Here is a 7,683-nt window from a genome sequence, read left to right on the forward strand (position 1 = left end):
TTAGTTGCCCTAAGAAATAAGGTTTCTTTACCTTTTTTTTAGAATTTGGTTTTATGCATCAAAATTTGAATTTTTCTTGAAAAAAAAAATTGTTATTCACATTCTAACAAATAGGATAATAATACTACATAAGCAGGACGTAAATTCCAGTGTAAAACTGTACAAAACGCTAAAAAAATTCTTTCAGTTTGATTATAATTGAGAACACAGGAGACCTATTCATCGTCACCGTGTGAAGTTGGAGATATGAGGCAGCGGCACAATGGGCAAGAATACGGCGACTGATGGTCGGCACAGCATCGGAGCCAGCGGAGCATGCAACGATCATGAAAAACATGCGAGCAATTTATGCGAACAACTTCTACACTTGAATCTTCGTTACCATGGCCAAACTTCTCCAAGCAAATAGCGCATTCAGCGTCATCATCTTGCTCATCAATTTTGGATCTCTCTAACAGATTCACGAGTTGTGCTAGTTCAGGAACGTTTTCACAGAGATCATCATTATAGATATCAGAATCTTGAACAATGTTGCGCCTGGTAACAACGTGAAGGTTCACAACAATCTCCAGCGTGTTGGAGTCACACCCTTCACGGCTTAGAATCCTTCTTGCAGTTTCGCCTATGGCAGGTAAAATTTGGTCCAATAACTCAGGGGATGCAGGCACTGAAGAGAAGATTTCATGCAATAAGATTGTGTCTTCTCTGTTGAGGTCTGTGAATGGAGTACAACTACATAGGATATCTGAGGGAACCAAGATTGCTTCAGTAGTTGTAGTAGAAGAAAATTCAACATCAGAGCCTTGGGTAATTTGGATCAATTCTTGGGTGCAATTGAAAATGATGGAGAAACAATCACCGAAATAAAACTCTTGTGGTATGCCTTGGTTTTCAATGGGAGTAATTCGCAACCAAAAAACGGTGGATTCCATGGCAAGTAACAAAAGTGATGGGTTCGTTTATTCGAATTATCAAGATCCGGCTACTCAAGTAAGAAAGATTTCTAATAACAAAAAAGCGAGGAGAGCGTTCTACAAGAGTAAGCGAATGGTTAATTCACTCGAATCTTTCTTGGAAGTGGAAAACCAAAAGATGCTATGCTGCCTACCAGACAGAGTCTTGATTTTCTTTAATAGCTTAAGAGAAAAATTAAAGATGGTTTTAAATTTAGTTTCGAATTGGTATTTTCTATAGATCCTAAAATATTAAAGATTTGATCTATTTTTTGCATTGATAAGATATTAAAAGAGCAACGTGTTATTATAATATTTTTTTGTTGGTAAATATTATTGATTTTTACATGGATAATACGAATAATTTAATTAAATATCTTTAATAGAATTTAGCTAAATACTTTAATACATGAATTATATGATTTAACACATAAATCAAATCTTAAGTTTAAAAGTTGCCTTGTCAATGAATTATAACTCAAATAACATAATTTCTCTATACTCACTTAAGAGGTTGCGGGTTCGACTCTCGGTATTTTCGATAAAAAAAAATTTGAAAATTGTCTTGAAATTATTATTGTTGTTTAATTTGAATTTGATCTTAAAAATATAAAATATCATTATACTTAATTTTTAAATCATTAAATAATCCTTTTAAAAGAATTTTAAAAATACTAATATATCCTTTAAGAATTAGAGTTGTTTGATTATGTGAATAATTAAAATTTTGAATTTGATTAAATTAAAACACCAAAATGCAATCTTTTAGGAATCAAAGGATTAAAATATCCTTAGTAAGTAAATTTGTTTGCCCTTATGAGAAGTTAAAAATTTGAATTTATATTAAAAATACAATAATAATACTTTTATAATTAATTTTAAAAAAACTAAAATAATATTTTTTTAGACTAAAGTTATTTAATTCCGTTAGATATTAGATATTTGAACTTGATTTATTTTAAGAAGAATAAAATATCTGATTTGTTAATTAGTAAATAAGAAAACTATCATTTTAGTTAATTTTAAAAAAAACTAAAATATCCTTTTATGAATATGATTGGTTAATTGTATTAGAAATTTAAAACTTTGAATTTAGTTTTAGATCGGAAAAGCTCTGCATACAAGTCCTAAGGGCTTGTATGCTTTACAAGCTCATTAAACAATAAAATCAAAATACGCGCTGCTCCACGTACGTTGATTACACGCGCTATATAAGATCCCGCGTATATCTAACTACCAAATTTAAAATATTTGTTTCCTTCTTCGTTTTCGTTATTTTGAGATTTGGTTGTTCTTCTTCTCGCGCCTCTTCCCTCGTTCTTCTCCATCGTTCTTTTCCTCTCGCTTTCTCACTGGTATGTTCTTCGTTTACGTTACTTTTTTCTCTCTCTGTAACTCGATCTTCGTTTTCTATTTTGATTTGTTGTTTTCTGAAACCAAAGTTTGAACTCGTTTTGAAGATAATGGATCATTCCACCTCAGATTCTCAGCTGAATTCAGGCGAAGTGGATTATGAATTTGAATCTAACGAAGTTCCTGAGGTTTGATCTACATAATGAATTTTCTTTCAGTAATTTGTATAGCATTGTGTAGTTGAAAAATTGCTGAACATTGACTGTGAAAGTAACACGTTAACATGAATCTGTCGATTCAATGTATTAGTTGTGATTAATTAACTGAAATTTATAGCAGACGCTCGGGTGTAGATCAGCTCTTTTTTTGGGTGTATTTTTGCTAGAAGTGTGGGTGTATCTACACTACTGGTTTTGTTATTTTAATTGAGTTGTTATTGTTTAGGTGTATTACATCAGACATGATTGGGTGTGTTTTTAGTTTTTGACATGGTGTATTCTGCAGCCTGTGTATTTACAGTTTATGGCTTTAAAGGTCATTGTGTAGTTGAGTTGTTGCGGTTCGGGTGTATCATATTAGGCATGATTGGGTGTATTTGAATCATATCTATGGGTGTATTCACAGTTTCTGACACGGTGTATTGTGCAGCCTCTCTCGGTTGTTGATGACGAGCTTGTTCCGAAGGTTGGAATGACCTTTACCACCCTTGAAGATGCTGGAAAATTTTACAGGAACTACGCCAAGGCTGCAGGTTTCTCTACAAGAGTTTGGTGCACAAATAGGAAGGGAAACGAGATTAAGAATCAACTGATTACATGTAGCAGAGAGGGAAAATGGAAATCTAAAATATCTTCGACCGAGAAGACCAATCCTACAGCCGGTTTAAACTGTCCTGCAAGAATTTATATACACACATTGAAGGATGTCGGTGCTTGGATTATTTCAAAGGTTGTGCTCGATCATTCACACCCCTGCTGTCCAAGCAAAGCAGAGATGCTCAAACAGCACAGGGAACTAAGCATGTCCATTCGTCGTACGATAGAGAATAACGAGGAGGCCGGGATCACACCAAGCAAAACATACCAATCATTTGTTGCGGCTGCCGGGGGTCATCGCGAGTTAAATTTTATCGAAAAGGACGTGAAGAATTACATTACGAGGGAAGTGCAGAATGTTTTCGAACAAGAAGATGCAAAGAAATTCGGGAAATATTTGTTAAGAATGAAAGAGAAGAATCCGAATTTCTTTTTTGAGCTCCAACTCGAAGAGGATCAATCGATTAAGTTCGCTTTTTGGGCCGATGCAAGAAGCAGAGCCGCCTTTGAGTATTTCGGAGACGTCATTTCATTCGACACCACCTACAATACAAACAGGTAACAAACTGCCCCTGTTTATGATGCTAAATTATTTTATTTTTACGAATCCGCATCAGAGGTGTATATTGGCTGTTTCATTGGGTGTATGCGAAGCATTTGTTAAGGTGTAACTAATAATTTTGTATTCTGGACCATGGTAATTTGTTTCAGGTATAATTTGGTCTGTGGTTCTTTCATCGGGGTGAATCACCACGGTCAGTCAACACTTCTCGGATGCTCTTTGATGAAGAACGAAGAAATTGAATCATTCAAATGGTTATTTCAATGCTGGCTTCGTTGCATGGGAGGAAACGCTCCAAAAGGGTTTCTCACCGATCAGTGCGCATCAATGAAAAGGGGTTTAGAGGCCTGTATGCCAACGACAATTCACCATTGGTGTATTTGGCACATCATGAAGAAGATTCCAAGCAAATTAAACGAGTACAAGGGACATGCCGATATCGAACAAGAAATGAGCCAAGTTGTTTGGAACTCTCACAGCAAAGACTCATTCGATAGGAATTGGAACGATTTTCTGCTGAATTTTGGTCTTGCGGACAACAAGTGGCTTTCAGGTAATGTCTTTTTAAAATCTGCAGCAGAGGTGTATATTGCATGTTCCCTCGGGTGTATTTACAGTCTGTGTTTGGGTGTATTATGCAGATCTGTACGAAGACCGTCACATATGGGTTCCTATCTATCTGGATCACCACTTCTGGGCAGGGATGAGAAGCACCCAAAGGAGCGAGAGCATGCATTCATTTTTTAACAAGTATATCACCCGGAACAGCTCGCTTATTTAGTTCGTCAAACAATACGATAATTGCCTCGGAAGCAGGGAGCAAGCAGAGAGAGAATCAGATGCTGCAGATTTTCATACGGTCATACCGTGTGCAACCAAATCCTCCATTGAAGCTCAGTTTCAAGATGCGTACACTCACGCAAAGTTTAGGGAAGTCCAAGCGCAATTCAGAGGAAAGGTGAATTGCATCACCAGATTAAAGAATTCCGCTCTAGGCTTTTCAGTATACGAAGTCGGAGAACAAGTTTCCAGCTCAATATTCAACAAGTTCGTGGTTACTTACGACTCAGTTGCAGCCGAGGTAAAATGCGAATGCTTATTATTCGAGTCGAGAGGGATACTGTGCCGTCACGCACTAAGCGTGTTAAGCTTCGAACAAGCAAGCCAAGTGTCACCTAGATACATACTGGAACGATGGAGCAAGAAGGTAAAGAGGCGACACACACACATCAAGAGCAGCCACGACGAGCCACTAATGGAGCCAAGAAGCAAGAGGTTCGACCAATTGGTTTTTCGTTCGCAAAATATTTGCGAATTTGCCTCCGAATTGGAGGAGCTGACTGCAATTCTGCACCGTGCTTACGATAACGTCATGGCCGAGATGGAAGCATTAAAAGCCAAAAGGAAGGGGACATCTTCTTTATCCCACGAAGACGCCAACTTGGAATCCGTTAACGAGCTTCAAAGCCCGCCAAGGATTCGAACAAGAGGACGTCCAAAAAACAGGCTAGGTTCAAAGCTGGAGAAACAGATCGCAAATGGCACAAAGAAGAAGAAGACGAAAGTTTTAAGCGAGGTAAAAGTAATGTTCTTTAAATTTGTGGCGATTGAGTTTATTTTTCTCGTTAATAGGTTAGCTAATGTGTGAGTGTTATATTCAGATAAACCTGTTTTGATGCTGCATCAGCGGCGCATTCAAATTCCAGCCAATATCAAGGACACGTTATGAATTATCAGTTCAGGGTACCAGCAGCAGGGGATAACTCTTTGGGTGTATAGTTTTATAGAATATGGGTGTAAAAGCACCGTTCTTTTGGGTGTATTTTTGTTCATTGACAATTTACATATAGACACATATATAGATTCATATAGAACAAAAGCTCTAAAAATTCGCAGGTTATGGGTGTATATTTGATTTGATATTTTTCTTCATATTTTAGTACATGTAATTCATACATTTTGAATACAGCACAGACAGTTTGGGTGTATATTTTACGCAATGTTGGGTGTATTATTAGACCTGCGTTGGGTGTAACAGTTTATAATTTGCGTTTATATATGCCTTGATTTTTTCCTTCATATTTTACCATCTGTAATACAGCTTTTGAATACATCACAGACAGTTTACCAGCACAGATAGTTTAACTATGGGAAAAAATATACATGGAATAGAACTTGTTGATAAATGGCAAATATTTACATCATTTGTTCAATTTACAAACTACCCAGCAGTTGGATTACGCAGTTTCTATATCAGCAGAATTAATCTGACAAAACGGACTCAATAATACAGAGGATGGCTTCGACAGCCTTATAGCACTACTCTCCCTAATTGTCCGATCTCTTTCTCTATTCATCTCACTGAATAGTATCCGGGAAGCATACTCCACTCTATAGTGGTCCACCTCCTCCTACAATTAAAAAGTATATTCTGTTTAAACAGCAATATTAATTCAGTAAAGTAATACAGATTTATATAGTTCTAAAGACAGTTACCTGTGGCCAATTATCCCATTCATACTTCCCCTTTTTGATGTTTTCCGGCTCAATTAACTCCATCCACTTCATAACATAGATAGCGCAGTCATAGCTGAAAACGAAGAAAATAAATTACAAATCTCATTTATGAAAGTTTAATGTTCAGACTCACAAATTTATACCTTATTTTTTGGCCTGATATTTTAACATATGATGATTTAATTTTTTTCTCGTTCTCCCCTTTCTGCAGAGGTTTCCCGCCGGCATATGTTATCAATCTTGAAAATACATATCCCTTAAATAAAAAACAAATCAGTAATACACCCGAATAAATGCACAAGATACACCCAACTGAATGGACAATATACACCCAACACAACTAACGAAATAGACCTAAATATTAAAGTAAACATGACAGAGGCAACTTACAGTGAATTTATTAATGTCCTTTCTCTCATCGCTTGGAGCTCTTTTGTGTAGCGGGTCAAGTATATGACATTTCCGCTTTCTTGTATTTATGAGCCATAACCACCAATGCCCCGAGTGGCAAACAGGAGCAAAAATCTGAAGGATTCCCACATTTCAACAGTGTGTTATTTTATTTGGCATATAAGTAAATAAGCGTACTAACAAATTTAGCAAACGAAAACTTACATATCGATGCAAAGTTAATTTTTTTTTATCTATGAAGGGAATGAAACTCGGGTAGGCTTCCACCTTGAATTCCCTTTTCGTTTTCGGTGATATGAATTCCCCCTTTGGGTGATCCGAAAGCGCCATGCACTGCAAGAATTGCGAAACAAGAAATGAAATACTAAACTTACACCCAATGGAACGTAAAAAATACAGCCAAATCAATATAGAAAATACACCCAAAGTTCGTAGAAGTAACACTTACCACAATATCGGGGGGGAGACAGTATATTTGTTCTTGAAACCTCTTTTCATTTTTCTGGTTGAGGATGAGGCAGATGGCAGATACAATCTAGAAATATATGCCAAAATCAATTTTACATTAATAAGCATTGCAATTGACTTTGGTGTAAAAACATTAATGTTGTTTTAATATTACCTGAGATTCTATATCACTTTTTGCCTGGAGGGATACAAGGTGCATTCTCATCAAAATGTATTCTCCTTGGCCAATCAGAGTGCACATCTCCTCATACTCGTTAGTATTGCCATCTGCATCTTCCTTCAGTCTCGTCCCCCAGATGTAGCACTTTTGTTTCATATCATCCGTAATCTGATATAATCCCCCAGGAGTTCGAAACTTTCCAGAACATTCTCCCCCAGTCCCCCTCTCAATTTGTGGACTTTTGTTGTTTCCCTTCGCCACACTGCTTGCTATTTTTTGGATCAAATTGTCCAATTCTTCTATCAAATTTGCAGATTCAGGAGATTTTGCCCTTTCTGTCTCCTGCGTTGATGCCCCCTCCTGGCTCGAATCAGTCAATCCAAGGCTGAATGATGGCACCCCTGGATCTATTTTAGGAACATAGGATGCTGTCCGTGCCATCAT

The 7,683-nt window shown here is 36.8% G+C and overlaps 2 protein-coding genes across 2 annotated transcripts; both read right to left on the reverse strand.

The window, feature by feature from the left end:
- Positions 1 to 215: 215 nt before the first annotated feature.
- On the reverse strand, positions 216 to 932 carry LOC148550338 (uncharacterized). The gene has a single exon (XM_088494438.1). It carries the CDS (start codon positions 930 to 932, stop codon positions 216 to 218), a length of 717 nt encoding a protein of 238 aa, XP_088350564.1.
- Positions 933 to 5,920: 4,988 nt separating this feature from the next.
- Positions 5,921 to 7,683, reverse strand: LOC148550339 (uncharacterized). The gene is made up of 7 exons (XM_088495159.1): positions 7,234 to 7,683; positions 7,060 to 7,146; positions 6,816 to 6,944; positions 6,591 to 6,725; positions 6,344 to 6,456; positions 6,180 to 6,273; positions 5,921 to 6,094 (listed from the first exon to the last, which is right to left on the reverse strand). Exons 1-7 carry the CDS (start codon positions 7,681 to 7,683, stop codon positions 5,921 to 5,923), a joined length of 1,182 nt encoding a protein of 393 aa, XP_088351285.1.

The sequence above is a fragment of the Arachis ipaensis genome, chromosome B7 (assembly GCF_059453495.1).
Source record: "Arachis ipaensis isolate K30076 ecotype BB chromosome B7, ASM5945349v1, whole genome shotgun sequence".
NCBI classification, from domain to species: Eukaryota; Viridiplantae; Streptophyta; class Magnoliopsida; order Fabales; family Fabaceae; genus Arachis; species Arachis ipaensis.

Bases quoted from the DNA above. Each gene is read 5' to 3' on its own strand.
- LOC148550338 (XM_088494438.1), bottom strand. From the start codon at position 932: ATGGAATCCACCGTTTTTTGGTTGCGAATTACTCCCATTGAAAACCAA.
- LOC148550339 (XM_088495159.1), bottom strand. From the start codon at position 7,683: ATGATGGCACGGACAGCATCCTATGTTCCTAAAATAGATCCAGGGGTG. The intron at 6,726-6,815 runs GTAAGTTTTCGT...GGAATCCTTCAG, and splicing joins AATTAACTTTGCATCGATAT to ATTTTTGCTCCTGTTTGCCA. The intron at 6,274-6,343 runs GTATAAATTTGT...CTTCGTTTTCAG, and splicing joins ATATCAGGCCAAAAAATAAG to CTATGACTGCGCTATCTATG.